The following is a 23,929-nucleotide window of genomic DNA, read 5'->3' on the forward strand; positions in this document are numbered from 1 at the left end:
TATATATATATATATATATATATATATATATATATATATATATATATATATATATATATAGGCTACAGGCACCCAGGCAAAGCCTTTAAAAAGGGAGAAGCTCACCTAGTCCGTTCTTCCTATAGTGACACACTGAGAGCAGCTGAGGCCATCTGTGTTGGGACGAATGTGGTGAGCTCTCCTTTTTCACGCAGCTTCTAAAAGCTTAATTTTAGCAATGTGATATAATATTGTGTTCTTTTGTTTTTAAAGAGTCTTTGAAGGAGCGACCACGGTACTTTTACATTTGCATGTCCTTTTTAAAGTAATCAATAGTGTTGTTTTTTTATGTTTGATTTTAGCTTGTGGGGTTTTGTGCTGTGCTGAAGAGAAGGACACAGTGATAGAGTACGATATTTTGCATGGGAATTTTACTATTGTGTCTGCTGTGAATAAGTACATTTCATTTGACTTGTGTGACTATTTACTGTTTTTATTTTGTTCTCCAATGACTTCCCTGACAGTGCAGTTTTAGTCCTATGATTTACTTTCTTGTTTGTGCACTTTTGATTTAGGTATAGTTTTTACATAATTTGTCAATAAAACTGATGTGTGGTATAGTCTCTGGCTCCAGGTTACTCTGGGCGTTGTGCAGGGTTAATAATTGTGCTGGGGTGTATAGGAACATTACATGTTACGAAAAATATAATAATTTGGTCAATGAATGTCCCAATTGTGACCAAATATAGAACTTTTTCACTTCATGAAAATAAAAACTTTACTTGCTTAAACATGTTTTTTCTTCTGTATGGCCCTTCTTAGCCAGATGCAAGATTCGTTATGTTTCATTCTTTTTACTTTCAAAGGATGAATTTCTCATTAAACTGTAAAAAAAATAAAATAAAATAAAAAAATAAAATATTAAGTATCAAAAAATAACATACAAAATAAAAGATTGTTTCTTTCAAATAGTTACTAATGATACATGATTTGGATATTTTGAAGGAAAAAGTGGGATTAAATGGGTTAACACTCATGTGTAGACACAGACATCTTTTTGGTATTTCATAAAAAGACTTCCGATCTCTCCTGCAGGAGCTCTCATTCATGCCCCTCCTCCTCTCACATCCTCTCTACTTCTCGTCTTCTCATCATTACCTCTATAGGTGTCCTCCACCCTCACTGTCTTTCTCTTGCTAGATGTAAATTCAATCTGTCCTTGTCAGCTTTAATCAAAGCACCCACACATTGAGTTTAGCAGGTATGTGTGGGAGGTTAAGGTGGTATTCTGAGGACGAGGAAACAAAAGGGTGTTCTTTGTACACACATCTGTCCGCCTCCTCGCTTTGAATAAGACTTAAGGCCATTGTCAACAGCCTCTCTGCGGCTCAATGTCTTTTCACAAGCCAACGCTAAACTCTAACTGCTATCATATTCATAAAAAAGTCACTGATCCCCCTGATCCCTTTATGTCCATTGACTATATTTGTCTCAAGAGTCTAAAGGAAATCTGCAACCCAGAGACATACCCAGAGAAATCTGCAACCCAGAGACATAAAGTTAGATACACCTTCAAAATACATGAATACATGTCTTAATCTCTAATGGGATGTGCTTTATATAGGTTTATATAGGACAAGCTAAAGATTAGAGCTCAACAGTTTGTTTTTTCATTGTGGTTTTAATCTGAAGTGGGCGTCTTGGAGAAAGTTTAAGGGATTAACCAGATCACCTACTTCTCCACAGCAGCTGCCTCCCCATTCCCTTCAATTGATGTCATTAGGACCAGATACTGTATTAAGTTCCCTCTGATGAAACAAGTTCGTTGAAAGCTGAAAATCCCCAGAAATTGGATGACCTCAACAGCAATCACCCACTAATCTTTTGTTTGTCTAGTCGAGAGGCAGACGGACAGAAAGCAGTTGTTCATCATGTATCTCTCAAAATTATATTTGGGCTGGATATCGTCAGCCATAAGAGGTGTCACGGCATTTTTTTTGGTATCATTCTTTAACCGCTCTAAACAACCCAAAACATCCGAACATGTAAAGATGAATGCTTTTATATGTACTAAGAGATATGCTACAGTAAAATTACTTTACACCACAATTACCAGAGATTCAATCAAATCTAGCAAACTGAACAGTGATGTGTTGAAGCTTCGTTGAACGTAACCACACAGGATGGTGGTTCTAAAGTTTAAGATAGATAACTAGAAAAAACAGTCTGTGCACAAATGGTTGAATTTTATGAACATTTTAGGGAGTATTATAATAATATTAGGTTTTACTGTGACATAAGAGATAATTGTATGACAAGTTAATGGCAATACACCCATATCCAGCCATACATTATAGATGAACATATCTACCAAGTAAATGTTAAATGACAATGTTGTTGTTTTAATTTTTAAGGTTATTTTAAGTGAGTGAGTGTAGATTAGGTTTCATTGACAGTGACCTGGCAACAGCCCACCTGCAACCATCGCATTTTAATTAAAAAAAATACATACAAGATTTAAAAGAAATAAACAAATGTGATAAAAAAAAAGTGATGGATGCATCTAAGTGTGTGAGGTCAACAGTTTCTAACTGAGCCCAGCGCTTTTAAAACCAGTCTGTCGAGCCCAGAGAAAATAAAATATAATATAGAAATGTTTTATATAAAATAACCAAACTGAAAATGTGTCTTTATTGTTATCAGCACTATACTGCACCAACAATTAAGCAAAGAAAATGTAGAAGAAATTATACAATACATCAATATACAATAAAAAAAATGTATTGACAATTGCTTGAATAATGAGATGATTGGAACTATATACATGAATGATAAATATGTTTTCAGGGCCTTTAACCTAAGCACACACATAAAACAGGATGCAAGGTCCTTTTCTTCCCATGACCCCTTCCCTACAACAAACATATGAGAACATAGCACTTACTCAAAACATTCCAAACTTATCTGGCAATAAAATAAGTAGCATAGAGTTCTCCAACTACCCACCCAGATTTAACTAAATCACTGCAACATTTAATAAATAGAAGAACCAACCCACTTTATAGACAGATTGTTATAGATTCACATGTACATGTTTTGCAGTGACTGTTTATATCCTTCCCTGTGGCTTCCCATCTCGTGTTTTCTACATGCTGCCTTGACAGGAGCCTGATTCACAACAATTCTCTTCCCTTAAATCTCAACTGCTTACCACTTTTCTTCCTCTATTTTTGATTACCTTTTTATCCGCGTCCACCCCCATCATTGCCACCCACCTCTACCTTCTGATACAGTTTTTCCTCTGACATTAGTACTTTTCTCTTTAAACCTTGGTTTACCTCCGCAGACTCGGCCCCCTTCTCTTGTCTCTCTCTCTCTGACCCCTGTCACAGTCAGTAAAGTTCTGATGAGAAGCTACCTAACACTGCATTGTCTGATCAGGTGTTGTTGAGCAAGCAAGTTTGTGGCCCTGGTCCCTTGGGGTCAGTTTAATGCTATCCTCTGCTGGATCTCTCCTTGTAACCCAGTCTGTCTCTCGCCAACCGGGGCCAACATTTGTGGTCCAACCGTCGACTGGCCCCTCTGACGCTTACACCTACAACATACTACAGTGCAGCTCCCAGCCAAACAGTCCACGATGCAACACAATGTCTAGGTCTGCACTAAAGTTGCATGCATTCGTTTCGAACCACTCAGCTGATAGTGCTGCTATTTTTAATGCATCTTTGTATTTCTGTGGTAATGCTGGGACATATCCCTACGGAATCTTTCTTTGTGGCACATATCTGTCTCATTTTGGATGTAAATTAGAGACGCATCGATCGATAAGCAGCCAATTTTCAGCTTATTAGACTCATATTTTTGCTCTTTTTCGCAGGGAACATTTACATAAATATGCCATGGTTATACGTCAGTATACAGCTGCACGGAGAATAATGGCACAGCGAAACATACGCAAACACAACATGTCTTTAGTGTAAGGAAAAAGAGATGAAGCTCGCAATGTGTCACAACACAACAATGTCAAAACCTTTTTTAAACAACCTTAAAAAACATTTGGACAGCTAACGTTAATGGAGGTCGTATTAACTTGCATTGACTTGTATTGTCATGTGTTTAAGCTCTACTCAGTAAAAATGACCGTTGAGCGATAGTAAATATTGATGCAATTACGTGTTCAAATGTAATCTTAGAAAATTTTCTTTTTTTGCGAGAAACCTGAATGCAGTTGTTTGAAGGAGATGGCTTCACAGCAATACAAAATCCATATCAGAGAGGGAATTATGACCCGTTTCACTTCCTTACACCGGCTCTAATAATACATCATTAGAACAAGCAACGTTGAGGTTCAATTGTTAATACAATTATAATTGATTTCCAAGTCATTCTCATTGTGTCTTTTATGCAAATAACCATTGTATATGACTATAACAAAGTAAAGGGAATTGTTCAAGGTTTACACTGACTGGGACGGTTGAAATTATTTCTCAGGACAGTGGGGGAAAACGTTAATCCAGGGCTTGCCGTCATGTTCAGTTCTTCCAAATATTTGAATATTGGGGAAATGAGAAAGAAAATTGCAATTGGTGCATCTTCAATTTATACATCTGCATATAATTATAATGCACACATATGTTTGTGGTAAGGTTGTGTGCTCATTTGATCTTACTTAGAGAAAGGTACTAAAGGTGATTCACAGGAGCAAGCAGCTCGATATCCTTTCCTTTTCAAGTCAGATTCCACCTTGAACGAACTAAGTGGGTGATTATTGATTAATTGCTATACATTAATGAGCTGAATTGATCTGAAAAGAGTCAGCAGTGCAGATCACTGACGGGGAGGGACAGACCTTGAAGGGGTTACTTAGTAAAGGACAGTACAGGACACCTATAGATGAGGAAGATGAAGAGGAGAAAGGCAGGTGGTTTGTCATGGATCTCATCCGGTGGGAGCTTTGTGCTAACCACATATAAGCAGCAAGGTTTATGTCTGTCTATATCATTTCACCAACCCGTTGCTTTATGACAGTAGTAAAAATATATTATGTTTGCCAGCTTAGAAGAATTTCTCATGTTTTAAAAAAAAAAACACACACACAGCTGGGCGAGAATCTACAGATTCTGTGACGGCTGCGCTGTGTGGAGAAAATGTGTAACAGTATTTCTTGGTAACAAGGTATTAAACTGTGTGCAAATGACAATCTTTTATATGCACTACTTAAGAAATGTATGCACTTGATGCATACCAGTGGAAGAATTATGTCTACTCTTTAAGCCTTTTTCAGACACACAGAACTTTTAAAAGTTTGCTAAAGTCCCAATGTCTGTTTTACTGTAAACTGGTCGATGCAGAGTTTTCTTTCCTCTCAATTTGAGACGAGAAGAGTAACACTCGTTTGCTGTTTAAATAGTAGCAAGTATTGCCTTCTTTGCCCTTTTGACACCATTAACAGTACATCTACAGGTCTATCAGGTTAGTATATGTGGAGCAAGTTTGACCGTAACCAATTACGTACATTTATGGTACCCAGAGGGTGAATTCTAATGTCTTCGGTGACACTGACCTCAACACAAGCACCACCACCAACATTCTTCAATTTTAGTGACATTTCTGGACAACTATTGTATGGATTGGCTTGAATTTTTACATAATAGACACACTGCACAGGAGATACATTTTAATAACATTAGTTTTCATCTCATTGTGCCATCATGAGTAGTTTAAAGCTTCCATTCTTTCTTTACTTTGGTTCATGACCTGCTAAAGTGCTAAATTCCTATCCTTGTACGACACGTACAGCCTTGGTTAGCAAATGTTCTAATGCTAACGTGCTAATAGGAGATAATGAACATGGTAAACATTATGCCTGTTAAACATCAACATATTAAAATTGTCCTTTGTGAGCACCTACCATTAGCATTTAGCATTTCATACAGGCTTAAAGAGATGATGGCAACATAAAACAACAAACATTTTAGTTTACGAAGCATCCTAAAACAAATGATTTCATGAAACCATAATATAGTAACTATGACTTTATGTGAGCGTAGAGCCTTTTCATTCATGTCCACAATCCGCTCGTTTGACACTACAACACCAGACGAACATCTGGTAATATTATGTAAACAACCTAAATTCAGTTTAAAAAAAAACAGGGATTGTTCAGGCTCCACAGAACAAAAGCAAAACAATAGTTCCAATAACCCTTTTTCTAAGAAACAATTCTGTAATATTACAGGATATTATCACTATGTTATATTTCCACGGTCAAAAAAACAAGGGTACTGGGGCACCAACAAGAGTTTTCCACACCACTGTTACCTAACTACAGCACAAATGCCACTGAAGAAGCAGGACTTAGTTCATCTACAATGTTTACAATAAATACTGTACGGTATCGTATCAGTCTTTTCGCCATACGGTGGACATCAAAGTGTTGGAATTATAATACCGTTTGAAGCATAGACATATGTGAACATGGTGGTGCAGTGTGAGGACTTTCATTTCATCTCTCACAAAGCTCTGCTCATCGCTCATCATTCTCACGTATAGTCTGCTTAGATGCAGTCTTTAGCTCCAGGGAGAGGAGGGGGGGGGGGGGGACTCTCTCTAAATTGTCAGTTTCTTCCTCAATCAGCCATGAAAGTATGAGGCATCTTTATAAAGGATGTTTGTTCAGCAACATTTCTTTAATATGCATAATTTAACTTGAGCGTACTACTTACTAATTGTGCATTCAAAAAGGCATAACATTTCTCAGTCATGAATTAAAAAATTCAGCAGTCTACCACTCACATGAAAGGTCTAAAGAACAGAATATTTAGAAGAAATCACTCTCCTGAATTAATGCAATAGTACATTTAGGGGAAAAGTTATCATGAAAAAAGGAATACACAAAGGCTTAAAAATGAAGAAATAAAACAAATGTTTACTTTCCATTAAATGTTAAACAGAGCAAGATATTCAATCATTTATGAATAGTAATATGCAACAAGAATGTAACAACACACTCCATTCGCAAGCTCAATATCAAGGGGATTTTCTACTTTTAATTGTGCTCATTTGTGTTTGTGGCACATTTTTCTTTTTCATTGACAAGGGAGAAGGTGTAGTTGGCAACACTTCATATGATTCTCTGTTGAAGTTTTGCTTTCAAAGAGAAAGCACATCAGAGAACCAGACAGACTTACCCGCTGCTGAAGATTTAACTTTGAAAGGTGATGTGACACTGTACGGCAGTCGAGTACAACAGGACTTGCTTATTTATTAATTTATTTGTATTATTTTAATAATAACATATAGTCACAAAATGAATCAAGCAACACTTAGTAGTTGCTTCATGCACACAACATGCACTGATTTATGTCACATCCCAATTTTCTTAATCAATTTCCAAATCAAAATATCAATTCACCAATAGATTTTCCTCCTCACATCTGTGGTGCTTGTGTGTGTGTCACTGGATGGTGCATACATTAAATTAATACATTCAAAGCAGAAATCTTAACTTGTACTCAAGCAAGCCACTGTGTAAACATGTGTTAACACCTCCTAACAGCTCTTTGTTGTGTAACATATGACATCATGTGTACATCGTAATTGGTTACTGAAATGTGTGCATTTGTATTTGCCTTGAATTCCACAATCTGCAGATGCTCAATAAACACGAGAGTACTTAGACTGCATAAAACTGTAAGGCTGGTTTTTAACCAATTTCACATAGTATTGTTCCCGCAAGTCTCTGCATAATTATATGTTTGGGAAAGCAAAAGCTCCATTCGGTGTAAGAAAGTCATTTCAGCTGGGTTTTGCATTCATTTAGTGACTTGTTTTCTTTTGCAGCAGCTACCATCAGTCACTGTATCAAACAGGTGAAGCTGCCCGAAGAATACCTGCTACTGTGAAACTGTTCTGTGAGATATGACGATGACAACAGATAGGAAGTTGATAACTTGTGTCTGGGAGTCTATGGTAAACAGATTGTTTGTGAGTAAAAAGTGTATGTAATGCTTAGTGATGGCTTGTTCCTAATGGAAATATATTTTAATGCAATGTTGATCTTTTCCAGTTTCGAACGCATAGAAAATAAAAACAGTTTGATGTGAAAAAGCTGTCTGACACCTTTTTGATTGACTTAATAAAAACTGCAGGACTCTCTCTAAATGTGGTGATTGAATTAATTAAATCTCATTTGCTTAATTTTCCGTTGTTTCATAAAAATCAAAACTTAAGTTTTAGCCAAATATGCCAACATGTGGGCGAGAAAAAGAAGAAGCAGAGAACATTCAGCAGTGACTCACCTGGTCTTTTCTCGTTTCGAGCTTTTCGACCCCCGCATAGTCGTACTTTGGAGATCAGGACCAGGATCTGTTTCTGGCACAGGGACTTGTTGCTCTTAGGACAGGGCTTGCGCTTGTTGGGTACCGGCCGGTTGCCTGGGTCTTCCTTGACCGCCCTCTTCTGTCTAATGAGAGAGCTGGCGAGAGCTGCCATCTTCCCCCCCTCTCACCTTTAGGGAGGGGGGTGTCTTTGTTCCCAATGCCCCCCCTCCCTCCTTACTGGTTTGGCGTTTGCTTTCCTCCAAAGACTAGAGAAGGACAGGCGGTTTAGAATCCCCCACAGGGGACAGCAGGTCGTTTAAGTGGGTTAACAGGGAAGAGTTTAGTTGAGGGTTCCCTTGGAGAGTGAAGAACTGGATGAGTTGCAAGTTCACCTGCAGTCCATTGTAAAGCCTCCACTCTGACCAAAAATGAAAATATGACACAAATAGAGCACACGAAAAGGTGCCACAGTCACATTTTCAGTCTTAAAAATAACAGAGACCAAGGTTAGAATGACGGACTTTCAAAAAGGTGACAACGGAGACATATTTCTACCCCTCTTCCCCACTCATCTTGCACATTAAAATACACCTCAATAGCCAAGTTCCAAAAATGAATATTGTAAAATAATTAACCTACTTTGACGAGACAACACCAAAGGGAAGGAGCTCAGTTTGTTTTACATATAAAAACGCTTTTACTGAAGAAAAGTGAAGTCATTTTGAATGCTAGGAAGCTCTTAAAAGCGCAAGAAGAATCAAACTGTTTGTCACCATTTGTGCAGTCCACGGAGGTCCAACTTTGCCTCCCATTTAAATGTGGCAGCTTGGAATAATGAGCTGAGAGTCCGAGCAGTAATCCAGCCGACTTAATTCCAGAGGTAGAACAGCAGGCGGGACATCGGCGGTCTTTGTAGGAATGAAGCCGTGAACAGAGCAGAGACATGGACACAGACAGACAGAGATTCCTCTTCTGCCTCCGATGGCACGCTCCTTTCCCACAGTTCTCACCGAACCCCCCCTCCCTCCTCCTCCTCCCCCTCCTCCTCCCATCCAAAGTCAGCGAGTGGTTGTGAGAGTATGTGTGCGTGAATTCCAGCAGCCACCATCAGTAGAGGTGACATTCATGAGCGAGAGGGAGAGGGGGAGACGGGGAGAGAGAGAGCAAAAAGAGCGAGGGAGACAGAAGGGAGGGAGGGAGGTAGAGGCTGTGATGTGTGAGAATGAGCTTGACTGGGAGAGGGAATGGGTGAGAGACGGGCAACAGCCACTTCACAAAAACCACCGCTCGCAGAGGCTACAATTTTGTTATTTTTACAGCAACGACCCCCATAAAAAAAAAGAAAACTCAATCATTCTGACTGCTCTCCTGAAACAGAGAGACAGTGCCAGAGGGAGAGAGAGGGAGAGGGAGAGAAAGAGAGCGCTTAAGGTGCAGATTGTGACAGTTCTCTGTCTCCAAGAGAGGAACGGCATCGCCATGTGTTACCTCCAGTCACATGCATACGCACGCACATGCGCACACATGCACGCATGCACACACACACACACACACACACACACACACACGCACACACACACACACACACGCACACACACACGCACACACACGCACACACACACGCACACACACACACACACACACACACACACACACACGCACACGGCACATCAGCATACTTTGGAGTAGCATCTTCCCTGCTGTATAATTATCTGTCCCTAGTCAGTATTCTTCTCCATTCCATCACTGACACCCGCTCATACAGCAATAACCTCCACGGTCTGTCTGTGATTTGTTTCCTCGAGCTCTCTGCACTTGAAATGGAGGCAAAAAATAAAGTGACTTTGTTCCCTGAAACTGGCATTTAGTGTCTGACATATCTGACTGCTGGCTTACGCTAACCCTGACAGAAACATGAGCTTGGACAGATTGAGTTAGACAGCTAACCCCGCCAACACACACACACACACACACACACACACACACACACACACACACACACACACGCATGCACGCGCACGCACGCACACATACACAAACAAATACATCATATCACCCTTGCTCTCCCTCAGCTCTCCCAACCTGCAAAATACCCATAACAAACAACACATGGATAGTTTTGCTGAGTGTGTTCACGCAGCTCCCTCATTTGTTCTACTTGCATTTAGATACAAATGCAAGGTCTGACAAAAAGATTTCTTTAATAATTTAGCAACTTCCACAAGTATCAGTAGAGAGCACAAATCACGCTGACATACTTTTGCAGGAAATAGCGGGTTCTGGTAAACGACAATGCCCTGCAGTCAAGCATTTTTCTCATCTTGTTGAGTTGCAACAACAACAAGCTTTTTGCTTACCATTTTCATTCTGCAAAACAACCTTATTTTAGACAAATAGTTTAAGAGAAATGCAGTTCTGAGCAAGTCTTTTTCAAATATTTACTTAGATTTCTATAAATGGAAATGGAAGGATGTTTAATATCAGGCACTGCTTTCTTTTGGCTGAATGTCAACACGATGTTGATGGTATGGTCGCGTGTGAATTGTTCCGCAGGAAGCATGTTCACCATCAGTGTAAGAGTACACTGATGCATACATTAGCCTGGTGAATGAGGGCCATAATGTGCAAAGCTCTGTCAGAAATACCGTCATTGCCCGCCATGAATCTGGAGTACAACTAGATATAAAAACACAATAAACATCTCCAGTCCGCCCCCTTAGACTCAAACCCAATAAATCAACTTATCTGAGAGCTAATCAATCCAATTTTATTCGTCATGGCACCTCTTTTTAAAAGCCAATTGCCAGTGAAACCAGCAGCGGAAGCAACTTGGAAATGCACGGTCAATTCAAATCGTTCCGAACAATGCCGAGCAAGGTCACTGTCTGTCAGGGCTTGATTGACAGGTGACAGCGGATATCTGGTCCCCACGGAGGGATGTGGAAATGACGGGGCCGAAGGAGGGGGAACCACCAATGAGATAATGCAGTTTGTATCGACGAGCAAACAGAAAAGATGTGTTTTCCGCTTTTCTAATGATTATTTCCTTCCTGCATTCTCAGCCGTGCACGCTTCCTTCTACCGGTTCGAGAATCAATCTCCTAATGGACTTACAAACATTGCCAAAAGGTTGTTCTCCTTTTCGCTTTCTCCAGTCACAAGTACATGCCAAGTTACACCAAAAGAAAGCTAAGTGGGGTTCTCAGGACGGTAGACAATCTCAAGGTTAACAAGTGTTTCCATCATTATAATGAAATTTCCTGCCAAAATCTAAGTGGACTCATTAAGAGTAAAACCACTTGTCATGTCTTCCTAAGAGCTATCACCTGTATGAACACACCCCAACTATCAACCAAACACCCATTATGTCAGGACTCAATGTTTCGGTCATTAGTTATTTCCAATTTATTACCATATAAATGTTAGTCTTTTGTCTTGCTCATATATAAATTGTGCACAGCTCGCAGCCGTTTCCAGAAGGTTCCTAAACTCACAACTCATCATATTCAGGATTTGCTGTGCCTCAGCCCGGCTGTCAGTATTGAACCCTCTCTGGTGAAGTGGAGGGGAAACAATGTGCATAAATCAAAACGAAAGGAAGAACATTTTAAATAACAAATAACCATTCCGTCACGTGTCCGTGTATGAATTGTCATCATCTGAGTGAGACACACAGGGGGATTAAATGCAGATGTTTTGATAAAAAAACAATCCATGCCACAATCCCAGCATGCGTATCAATTCACATGGAAGCCTAGGGTATTAAAAGTATATCCGCTTTGAAAGTGCTTCATGTTGAAATGTTTTTCCTGGTATAACGGTTTCCACGTGTTCCCGCATTCTGTGTTACCTAACGAAGACTTCTATAATCTTTATAGACGGGTGAATAGAATAGAAGAAGTTACAGTTTAAATATTCTGGGTTTCTGCTTGAGGAGAGGTTTGTTTCTCTATGAATCCCAGTGGGGAAAAGTAACCAAGTAAATGTATTCAAGTACCAAACGATCTCATTTTTCTACTTTCCTACAAAATTCACCAAATTGTGACTCAGGTTTAATGTTCATTGAGACTGACATGTAGGCAGTGTGCTTGCTGCAAGGTGTCCTTTAAACCAGGTGTGCTATGATATAATGTACCTATCCTGAAAAGCCTGAGTTCAGACATGCACTCATGTTTACGTAAACACACACAAAGCCAGAAAGAGTTAAGCACATCAAAACAATTGGCCTAGTTCTGTCACTTTCTTCCCCCTCTATTTATCACTCTCTCTCTCTCTCTCTCTCTCTCTCTCTCTCTCTCTCTCTCTCTCTCTCTCTCTCTCTCTCTCTCTCTCTCTCCTTCAGTCCCCTCTCAGCTCATCGCGCAGTCCACAGATGACAGGAGGTATTCTTCGTTAATCCCCCTCCATTATGCGACCATGTGGAATCTAACTGAGGCCCGCTTCTTGCATACAAAAATTATATTTCCAATGTCCATGACCTATGGGTGAGTTGCTCATTAACGCTGAGCAGCACATATATCGTTCTCAGTTTCATTCGTTATTTAGCCCTGTTCATATCAGTCTCTGTGTAATTAGGTTTTATTTGTGAGAATTACTTGGTGTGTGAGACAGATGCCGATTTTTTTTCGCGTCTGGCCGTTTTTTTGTGTGTGTTTTTCTTGTGTTGTTCAACTGATCTTGAATTTGAGTTGTTGCAAATTTAGCTCTTTTTTTCTTCTTCTCTATTACATTGCGTGTTTGGCATTTGAAGCAATGCCAATTATATGCCGGATTTTCTAAACGAATGCTTTACTCAATATATTCATCATTATTTTACATTTTGTGTTGCCACGCTGTATTGGAGAAGCAAATTAGAAACAGTAATCTATCATTGTTGTCATTTGATATGTTGATATTCTGAAAAATAACGATTGTAGCCGCTTTAAGAACTCATGAGCCCAACATGCACAACATGTTCCACTCACAGGCAGAGCTACCTGTTCATACGTCCAGCGATCATAGACTTCGGTCTTGCATTGCAGTCTTGTATTACAACCAGTTGACCTGAAAACTAATTCAAAGGTTTAACTTTTCTAAAGTTATTCTGTATCAGTAAACCATAAGAATGAACAAACAGGGAGATGAACTCAACTCGTCCACATTCTATTTGCAAGTGGGGCGCTATCTTTCCTCATTGCCTTCATCTGCACTGTTGCCTGAGGTAAAATCTCAGCAGGTAAGTCTGCAGGATTAAACTTGCCTCAGTCAGAGGGAGGAAAGATTACATGATGAAAGCAGATTTTGTGTTGGTGCTGTTTAAAGCCCACTGTCCCCCCCAGCTGGTTCAACCATCACCACCCTGACCCCCGTCCCACTCTTCTTTCTGTTGGATTCTTTCACCGCTGGCAGCCACTGCTGTGATGAATGATCGAGCTGCTGATGTGGAGGAAGACAAAGGATACTTTTACATTTGTTTTATTTGACCAAGCATCTGGAAAAGTATTTAAAATTTGTTAGTTGCACTTTGTAACACACTTTTTAGCATTAGTAAAGCATGAGTAAACATTATTTCATCTTTTTATAAAGCAACATTACCACTCATTCGTAACTGATTATTATGCAATTCATAAACACATAAATGTTTTATTCTTGATTAATAAGCTTGACTATCAAGTGTTTCATATTGGATTTTCATACACTATAAATGATGGATTCCCCATTTGTATATTTTTTCCTTTTCCTCTCACGTAGATTCCCACTGAAACTTGAATTGATCATGATCTGATATGTGCGAAGTTCAAATCGTGATCTTTATTAATATCAGAGTAATTTGATATTATGTCTGTCATAATATAGAGAAACACACTTTTTGGTATACACCATATTTGTTATGCTCAGCACACTCTAAACAGTTTCTAAAAACAAGAACATTTCATTTAATCTGAATTAAATACAAACATATGATCAAATGCCTTTCCTATTAAAGAAGACAAGCTTGATGAAGGTCCTCTCAGCGGTGCCTTCAGTCTGCAGCCTGGACCCGATGCCGAGGTCTGGATGGAGTAAGTGGTTGCATTCTTTATCCTCTAAAATAATTGTCTGCCACTCAGCATTAGGAGTTGTTTAATTCAGTCTAATGATAGTTTCAAACCACTTAACTGTGTGACATGAAAAACTACGTCTGAACTTCCAAATGTTTTGACTGTTTTGTTTAAAGTCACTCGGTGCATTTAGAAGACTACAAAGTCAGACGCAGCAGTGATGTTTAGGGTGATTAATCCAAGCCAAGTGGGGATGATCTCTGCTGTTATATCATCAATCCCTTTCTTCCTGCTTCTTTCTTCATTCCTCATTTCTATGGTATGAATGATGTGCGTGAAAGCTAAAATAGGCCTATGTCAGATGAGGATGACCTTTCATGTCATGGATTAGGAATTGGATTGAAATGTTTGGGTTTAAATATTGACTCCTGATTTATGAACTAATCTAGCTGGAACCGAATCTCATCATCCCTCCAAAACTGTTCTCAGTAAACACAGAAAGTGAAGGAATGTGGAAATGAAAGTGTGTTTATGCATGTGAGTTTAGTGTGCATAAATGTATGTAAATACTGCATTTTTTTTATTTATTATTCTGACATATTCATGAATATATGAAGAGGTTCCACAGAGAACCACAGCTAAACAGGCATGCAGAAATAACACGGTTTAATGCCAGCAAAATGAGGTCACCTAAGTGGGTTTTGAGATTGGCTGTGTATTCAATATAAATATTGATTTTGTGTTGCTGGAGGTCTCTCTGGTGTTCCATCAGTCGTTTTGGCATTTCACTGCTCGACGTGTACTGCAGTTCATAAGAATAACTTCTTCAGGATTTAGCACACATGACTGCATACAGTCTTATTAGTCACATTCAGAAATGAGATTTTTCTTCTATTGATGATAGCGAACCATGCCAAAATGAATGAAACTGTAATAAAATACAGTTTCTGTATGTGCTTGCTTCTTGTACGTATTTACACAAAGGTTGTAACATTACTGATACAGGAATGCAGCTTTGACGGTGAATTGGAGAAGTGAGGAATAAAAAACTGGCATGTCTTTGGGGTTATCAAGTGGGAACCTCCCATCACAGATGTTCTTCTGAATTAGGATCATAACACCTTGAGAAGATTCCAAACTAATTTCTGGTACCGAAACGCCCCCTGTTCTCTCCACACATATCACTTTCTGCTGGTTTTTACTATTTTTTCATACATCTTTAACAATCTAGAGTGTCACAATGTAACAGTAGCTTAGCTTAATTCTAGCTCAGTTCTTTTTAAATGTGGGAGCAGACACTCTAGTGCTTTGCACTCATTAGCCTAGCATTGACAGCTTTTAAACAAAGGCGTTTATAAGTACATGACAAATCCATGACGAGATTCTGTGGCTTATTGAGTCAGTGACACAGCATGCATGCATACTTAGGGGCACAAACAAACCCCCCCTCCTCACATCCAAGATCAGTCTGGAAAAGCTATTTAAACACATTTTTTCCCTACATAGTTAAACCTCTCGGAGGAATAATATTTAACAAATATACTGTTTTTTTGCTGCTAGCTGTGTGACTCCAGATTGAAATGTCTAGCCATGAAACACACATTCATGGTTTCCAAAGGATGGTTGCTCGTGGTGATTCCCTGACCTTTCAGCCAACACATTTGTGGTCTAAAGAATAGATTGCCACAATGTTTGGTACAGACATTGTGGAATTGGGTCATTTCAATTTGTCTATTAGTTTATGACAAAAAAAACCTACAGAATTACATTCCCATCAGCATCAGCTTCTGGTCTCGTACTAAGTAGCAAATGTTAGCATGCCAACACGCTAAACTGAAATGCATAACATTATTAATATTATGGCTGCGTTTCGAATCACATACATTTTATTTGTACTTTTTAGAATGTATGCAAAGTATGCATGCAGTACTGCATATCACATTTGACAAACATTGTATTGAGGGACTTATTAATTATTTTCCTGGCATACTTATTAATATGATAGTATATGTTAGCCTGCTGACGTTCATATTCTGCTCAAAGCACTGCTGTACCTAAGTATAGTCTCAGATCCCATGCATGGCTGCGGACTCTCAAGTCTGTATGTGCTTTGCTGCTTACTGTACTTGAATTCGTCATACTTTCTGTTGAGCCTTATGTGCTTTCTGAGTGTTACTTCGCCTCCATTACAGAAATATTGGTCCGAACATGCAAAAATAATTGAGTGATGAAATGCCCTGCCGTTTGCAAAGAATGTCAGCCAAAACAAAACCAGAAAAAATAGATGCAATGCAAGAAAAGTGTGCACGCCACTGGAAAACAATGCTTTTGCAGGTGAAGCATCGCTATCTGAATATCTTTTCAAAAATGTCCTCAGATAATCTACATGTGCAATAATTTAGTGCCAATTCATCTAATTTATATTAACATATTGTTAATCCACAGTCTGTGCAGGGCTATCTTTCTGTGGGGTACTTTTTTCCAGCGCTTGCTCTCTGTGCAAGGTGCACAGCTCTTCTGTGTCACTTGTGCTGCTGGCATGGGCCTCTGTTTGTGGTCACTATCTATTTCCAGCTGTTTTTCTCATCTTTCACACATATCAGGTGGTCACAGCAGCCATTGAACAAATCCACTTAAAGCCTTCAGTAGTGGTGTAATTATTTCTAGTGCCACTTGTGATGTCCCCAGGGTTGAGTCAGAGGAAAGTTGAAAACTTGTCAATATGTAGTTTTGAACTTGTATGTGCCCATGGTAGTTTGACTACTATGGTTTCAGTTAAACACCTGGAGGCTGCCCAGTGTAACCAGTTGGATCTGCTGGCCAGTCAGCAGCCTTTGTGGCTTTGCTCATAGGAATCTCAGTTGTTTTAATGTGTTACAGGGCAAGCACTGTTCTCTAATTTCCCCCACCCGGGGTCAGTAACACTAATTTCCATTATTAGACTAAATTAATTAGTAATATTTGTTTAAAACCAGCAGTCAGTTTATTTTCTGTATTTTAGGAACACAGTAACCACAGCTCTGAAATATCCTTCTATTTTTTTCTTCTTTTAATCAAATATATATTTAGAGCTTTATATAAAAGCATTAGTTGTGAGGCTTAGCGCAATGGGCATTTTTAGTCAGATTATAGTTGGAGACATAATGTGTTCACAGTGACACGGCACATGCTTGATTATAGTACTGCAGAGAGCTGTTAACAGATTGAAAGCTCATGAACAACCATGAAACAAGCATGACCTTTTACAGTTTTGGGGAACAATAAGAGTGAGGAAATTAAAGGAGGAGATAAAACTAAAAGGTACATTGGTGGGGTTGACCTTTAAGAGACAAGATTATCATCTGGAGAATGGATGACAACAGTTTATTAAATTAGGCTGATAGCACCACAGTTCTCAGGTGTCCACATCAACATGACACTTCATTATTTTTGAAGCAGTGTTATGTGTGGGTTAATAATTGTAGACTTCTGTGTAATACCAACAATTTCTTATACACAGTGGGAGAGGAAGGGATTTGTTGATTATTAGGCGTCCATTACACCCAGAGAGCAGCATTCAGTATTTCATCTACTCCTTGATATATTGTGAAAAATCTTAAGTCCACATTGAAGTGGAAAGAGATTCCAATTGACAAACAAGTGCATGACAATGTTTTTGGTTGTGTCAAAAGCAACAATAAACCTGGACTCAGACTGCAAGAGATTTGGCCAGATTTATCCCTAAATCACCCCTCCTGACAATCGGGGGAGAAATCTGAGGTGGTTATTGCGGAAGCACAGCACCCACCCTCCATGTAAACACTGTTAGCTCTGTCCACTTTTTTGCCGTAGTTGATTTTTTTGGTTATCGCCAAGTTGAGAACCATTGGGAAGCAACCAAAATCCTCGTATGTCGTATCTTTTTAAATGACAGATTTCATAAAAAGGAAGATTTGAATTGGGAATACAGAATGGGAAAACACTGCCTCCAATTGTATTTGTGATCAAATATAGCAACGTTTATATAATGTTAGCATACTATGTCACATATACTTGCAAATTAAAAAAACCAATATGTTCCAAAAACATACCAAAAATTTCCATATGAGCTTTACTCTTTTTGTCTTGGTTACAACGTAGACGATGTAACTATCCATCATATTTAATGCCAAACTGTTTGGGCTTTAAAAAACTGCCGATAACAAGACAGCGCGCTAGAAGCAGAAGCAGCTTACTATCCGTTTCTCTTGACTTTTAGCAGATCATCAATGCAGAGGTCATTCCAATCAAACCAGTCTTAATTGCATCTCTTGGTGAATCCCAAAGACTCCTCTGCAGCATGGTAGATAGCTGAGCTGAGAGTTCCACATTTCACTGCTCCCCTTCATAAGAGAGTACTCTTTGATGTTGCAGAACTCCGCTGCAAGACAGCCTTTGAACCAGTGGGAAACTGCAGTGGATTAATGGATATTGCAGTCAAGTCTCTTGCTGGGGGCTTGCTTGTGCTATTATGAGCAGACCATGCAGATCTTTGTTATTATCAATTTACCACAAGTCATGCCCTGCATATGGCCCAGTGAGAGGCAAAGCCATGAGCTCTTCTGTTTGTTTTTAAGATGTAAACAGAGAGTTGTTATGACAAGGCCATGCTCGGGGCAACCATACAGGGAAGACATTGTTATCCATGTTTCAGACTCCAGGACAGTGTGTATTGCCAGAGTCCACGGGGGACTGGAGTTGTAACAAGGCCTGTAACAGCAGTTGTACATTTTAAGCAGTTTGTTACTAGATCAGAATCAGAATCAGGTATGGTTCACATACAAGGAATTTGTGGTTTACAGGTGGTACATACGTTATCACCAACAATCAACACAGTCCAAGGAAAAGTAACAAATTGCATTTACAATAGAATACCAAATGTAAAATAAAGTGCACAGACAAACAAATAACAGTACTATAAACAAGTGTACTGTAAGTATATGTGAAAGTGTAAAGGGGAAGTGACAAGTGTATTTAAATAGGAGGTATAAAGGGATGTGCAGCGGAGTGACCGGTAAGAAATTGTCCTGAGGATGACAGAATCAGTCAGTGGGGGACCCAGGCTCTGTTAATGAGCCCGACTGGCGAAGCGAACAAACCGTTTGTGTGGCGTGAGGTCTTGGTCCTGATGGAGCGCAGCCTCCAGCCAGATGGAAGGGACGACGACGAAAGATGATTTGCTTCGCATGGCAGGATCAGATTATAGACATTTTAGATGCGATCTGTCTCTTCTTTACTGTCTTTCAGGTTGGTTCCATTGTTTGGCAACATGTAAGTTGCATGAAAAGCACACAAACACAAAAGATGCATGAATAATCAAACACAAGTCCGCTGGCATATGATAATTCAATACTCGCTGTGATATGAAGATGTGCACACATGCACTGTCACACAAGCAAACCGATCCAGACAGCGGTGAAAATAGTTTTACTGTTTGCTCTGTCAGATGCACTGAACAAACACCGTCCCACCTGTGAAGACCAATTAAATGACACGCACGATGAAACCAAATAATTGCCTCTACAAATCAGGATAGTGCATTTCCTCGAAAACGTTAAGTGGTAAATCTCAGAGAGAATACTACATTTAGGTAGAATTGTGAGGTTTTTTTTTCCAAGGGTCTTAAGCCTGCATCGCTCGAGATTAGTTAGAGGGGTTATAAGATTAGTTATTAAAGTCAGGTTTTATTTAATTTTTAAATTTCTGTCAGCAGTCACCATCCATGCTCCGGAGAATTGCACTGCACAGGGGAAGTGTGGGGTTTTGTGGTCAGAGCAGGCTGTTTATCTCACGTGAGCCAAGTTTAAATCCGGCTTTGAGTGCATTGAGGTACAAGCCAGGGCACAAATTGAAGGTACTGTGTGTGTGTGTGTGTGTGTGTGTGTGTGTGTGTTATATCGGGGGTCTTGTGCCAATCCCTGTCATGTAATTTAAGTTGTAACGAAGGTAATACATAATGCATGAATGAGTCCAGGGTCTGCAGACTGCAGAGGAGCCAATGTAAAGCCACTCAGGCCAGGCAAGAGAGTCTACAATAAACAAGTCATTGATTATGTTTTCAAACTCTTGTGCTGTTTTTCCTTCTAATGTAAAAAAACAAACAGTTTTGAACGAAACCGTGCCACGCTCTACCTCTCAGAGAGTAAGAGCTTATCCCGGCATGCATTGGGCAGGTTGTCAGTCCGTCAAGGGTAACACAGAGTAACACGGTCAAAGTCATATTCTCACCTCTAATGGAACAGCACCTTGATGAAGTGAGGTTGCAATGCAAGTCACTGACCCACTGCTATTCCAAATTGATTACAACGCTGCTTAAGTAACACCTGTGTTGTGTAGCCTACTGGTGGCAAACCATGTGGGCTTCTTTAGCTACAACTATCAAAACTCACCTCTTTACAACTGATTTTAATGTTTGACTATGTACTCTTACTGTTTTTATTTATTTTATTCTATTTGTATTATTGCTTAGCTTTTAGGATATTTAAACTGTTATGTAAAGTGACTTTGAGTACTTAGAAAAAAGCACTATATAAATAAAAGGCATTATTATACAGCTGTGCATTTTATATGGATTTTTTCTTCCAATCATCCTGATATATCATACACATTATACACATATTTGGTAGGCTGAAATGTAACATTGGATATTTGACATTATGCAGTGACCTAGTGGACGGTGTTGAGCACTTATGACCCCAATCAGCCCTTGGATTTGCATCCATGCCGCCACAAGCTAGGTGCCTTTCAGCCAAAACGGCAGTTTAATCCACCAACTCTGTCCTCTCAATTCCCGTGGAGGACAGCCAAATCCTTGTTTACCCTGAACCCTCATCTGTCACCACATATTAAGCCCGTCTCTCAACAGAAGCCCAGACACTGGTTGCAATTAAAATATTAATGTGATACCTTTTACTCTCACCATTAGATAAGCAGAAATATCCCCACAGATGCTTTTCACTCACACTGACACAAGTGGATGCGTGGTAAGTGCATACAGAGTACAGATGTGCTTTTGTAAACACACACACACACACACACACACACACACACACACACACACACACACACACACACACACACACACACACATACACACACACACACACACACACACACACACACACACACACACACACACACACACATGCAGACCAAGTGAATGTTTATGTCAGCTCATTAGATCAAAATCATCTTTAAAGAGGTCTTGCAGAAATAATATATTGTTTAATTTAATTCAGAAATCCGAATCCGAAATCCCCAAATTGTATTCCCAAGCATGTAATATATCCAAGGAACCTAGTGCAATAGTAAAATACATCGTTTTAAAATAGAAAATATGAAAATGTACACTAAAATAATTTAAAAAAAACAAACAAATTAAGAGCATGTGTCAAACAAGTATGATATTAGAGTGTGTAGTAGAGTTGTAGAATTGTACAAAGGTGTGTAACTGTATTTGGTGTGTAAAGTATTTGTAAAAGATATGTAAAGGGTCCAACTCAGTGAGGATCCCGAGCTTTGTTGGTGACCACGTTAGCCATGTTCAGAGAAACATCATGATTTGGGTTGCATTTAGTATTGTTAGAATTGCGTCATTGGTTAGAATGACTACTTAAAATATTCAGAGCATTATTAGAGCTACAAATAACTGTTTGCAATGTAAATTTATCGTGGAGCACTCTTGTCGTTGTTTGCTCTGTTAGCACCGTCAGCTTCGTGCCGCCGGCTCAGCTCTCGCCATGTTGAGAGCCATGTGGAGGCAATCTATCTGCTCTGAATATCGTATTGAGTAACAGGACCTTTGTTGTCATTGTCACATTAAACATGTGGTTAAGGTTAGGAAAATATTGTGTTAATGCTTTAAAAAATCTATTTGAATTAGGAAATAACTGTGGTGTGTCTGAGGGTTTTTTGTCCCGTCCACCAACCATCCTCTATAATCTCACTCGTATAACATAATAACACTTAAACGTAAATATGTGTCGTTTCAGGACATTGGTTCAGACAACTGATGCTGTTTTTTTGTTCTTGGGTAGACAGTCATTGTTTGACAGTGCTGTCTGTGGAACAGAAGCTTTTATTTAAGTAACAGCACATACTGTAGCTCTTGCTTTGAAATTGAGCACTAAACATTTACATCCTGGGAAGATGGGGGTTTAATAGCCCACTGAATCTGCCTCTAAAGTAGACCATAAGCTTTTGGCAATAAGCTGTATGAATTGAGACGAATCTCAAGTCACAAATTGCTAGAAAGAGCAGCCATAAAATGCATAAAAAAAGTCCAGGCTCCATTTGAATTGACAGTAAATTAAAACCTGAACCTTGTTTGCGTCTTACAAACAAGTATAAACAAATAGAGCCATTAGTTGATGTAAGATATGACCTCAGTTTTTTCCTTTTTTTAAATTCCCATTTAATACTTTTATTGGATCATGTGGGAACTTTCTTGTGGGAGAGTGCTCCCTTGTCTAATTATTGCCCTTGTTTGCGTACTGCAGCCCATCTTGTGCGTCATGGCTTAACAAATAATTTGTCACACCCCACTAGGAGTCGGTTTTCTTCTACCCCAAGCTTTCTGTCTTTTCCTTTTTCTCTCTGTCTGCGTCATCCATTGTGACTGCGTGTCTCATTTTCTCTCTTTGTGTTGACGTTCACGTTTAAGATGGCACCAATTTAGTTACCAATGAATTCATCTTTATCATATTCCAAACATTTGAAACTGTTAGCGGACCATAGAAATTGTTCCAACATAATTTAACCCTTTATATGATCAGAAATTGCAAAAAGAATCACAAAGGGGATCTATATGTGTGTATGTCTATTTTTGTTTGTGCACTTTATTCAACAATGCATTGGGGAGAACATGTTGCATCAGCTAGAGCTGATCAAATAGGAATAATACAGAAAAGGGAGCTGAAAGTAAGAAGGATTGGTGAAGGAGTAGTGAGAGCGATGACGCAAGCAGCGAGGACGTCTGAGAAGAGCAAGAGAGTGAAAGTTGATCGAGAAGAGAGAACTTATTTAATACACCCTTCACTCTTAATCCATTGGCTAAATCAACTTATAAGCAAAAGACATGTTTGGGCTGCAGAGGATGCTGGAGCTCCAGTATGATTCCAGATGCATGCAGGCCTTGAATAAGACTTCCTTTGTCCATGTTTTACATTATTGTGTAGTTTGGTTGATAATATAAATACATTTTTTTTTCTCGGAATGAACTGTTTTTGTTGTGAAAAGATGGTTTATTGTTTGAATAAACATAATTTTTTTGGACACATATTGAATCGATGAATACACATATGGTGCAAAACATTTGTCTTCATGCTAACAGCTTGTGTGTCACCAGTAACCAAACATTTCAATGACAATGACGCGTGTATAAACACACACAAATACAAATAAAGGAGACACAATGTGAATCAACTAATCATTGACCACTGTAATCTGCCCCTAACACCCTCGCAGCTCCCTCTTTTCATTTTCTCCCAGAAACTATTAATACTCTCACTGTGTTAATTGAGATTAATGGCTACAGGCAACAAACAGACGTGGCAGAGCAAAAGAAATACCATCATGAGTGATGGCGGAGAG

The 23,929-nt window shown here is 39.2% G+C and overlaps 1 protein-coding gene across 2 annotated transcripts in view; it reads right to left on the reverse strand.

The window, feature by feature from the left end:
* fgf11b (fibroblast growth factor 11b) overlaps positions 1-9,275 on the reverse strand; it is a 38,316-nt gene extending 29,041 nt beyond the window's left edge. For both annotated transcript variants that reach the window (XM_068600580.1, XM_068600579.1), the window contains exon 1: positions 8,280-9,275. In XM_068600580.1, coding sequence (XP_068456681.1) covers positions 8,280-8,472 — 193 coding nt within the window. In that variant the 5' untranslated portion in view covers positions 8,473-9,275. The remainder of the gene's footprint in view (positions 1-8,279) is intronic.
* Between the last annotated feature and the right edge of the window lie 14,654 nt (positions 9,276-23,929).

The sequence above is a fragment of the Clinocottus analis genome, unplaced genomic scaffold, assembly GCF_023055335.1.
Source record: "Clinocottus analis isolate CAN_PGR_092001 unplaced genomic scaffold, fCliAna1.0.p SCAF_5, whole genome shotgun sequence".
Classification (NCBI taxonomy): Eukaryota; Metazoa; Chordata; class Actinopteri; order Perciformes; family Cottidae; genus Clinocottus; species Clinocottus analis.